A 753-nucleotide genomic window follows, 5' to 3' on the forward strand; every position below is an offset into this window, starting at 1 on the left:
TTTTTTTAACATTTTTTTTGAGCAAAAATATCACTATTTATTTTCATACACATATGCATTACAAGTGTCAACGTTTTCTTCTTGAAAACTTAGAATTGGATCACTTGGCCCTTTCTCTTCTTATCTCCTCCCAATTCACAATGCTTGCATCTTTTAATGGCCAGCATCCTCTTGGACCTGCAGTTGGGTTCAACACATTCAAGCCTCAGCACAATCTTCTTTGTGGTTTTAGCCTTCTTCCGGAAAATTGGCTTCATCTGCCCACCATAGCCACTCTGCTTCCGATCGTAGGACCTCTTTCCCTGGGCATACAGGGAATCCTTGCCCTTCTTATACTGGGTCACTTTGTGAGGCTGATGCTTCCCACACTTGTTGCAGAAAGCCCTTCGGGTCTTCGGAACATTGACCATCTTTGCAGCAGCGCTGTCAGCATGATTAAAATGGGAAATCAGACTTCCACGATCCTCGCCGCACCTCGCCTTGCTTGCGCCTAACAGGAAAGGGCACGTTTGTTTATTTATTTTTTTTATTTTTTTCCCTCCATATTTTATTGTCAAATTGTTTTCCATACAACACCCAGTGCTCTTCCCTTTAAGTGCCCTCCACCATCACCACCACCTCTTTCCCCCTCCCCCTTCCCCTTCAACTCTCAGTTCATTTCCAGCATTCAATAGTCTCTCAAGTTTTGCATCCCTCTCTCTCCCCAACTCTCTTTATTTTTGAGAGAGAGAATGATAGAGCATGCGCAAGGGA

At 43.8% G+C, this 753-nt stretch overlaps 1 protein-coding gene across 1 annotated transcript; it reads right to left on the reverse strand.

The window, feature by feature from the left end:
• Positions 1-71: 71 nt before the first annotated feature.
• On the reverse strand, positions 72-448 carry LOC115284009 (60S ribosomal protein L36a-like). The gene has a single exon (XM_029930567.1). It carries the CDS (start codon positions 408-410, stop codon positions 90-92), a length of 321 nt encoding a protein of 106 aa, XP_029786427.1. The 5' UTR covers positions 411-448; the 3' UTR covers positions 72-89.
• Positions 449-753: the final 305 nt, after the last annotated feature.

Source organism: Suricata suricatta, chromosome X (assembly GCF_006229205.1).
Source record: "Suricata suricatta isolate VVHF042 chromosome X, meerkat_22Aug2017_6uvM2_HiC, whole genome shotgun sequence".
Lineage (NCBI taxonomy): Eukaryota > Metazoa > Chordata > Mammalia > Carnivora > Herpestidae > Suricata > Suricata suricatta.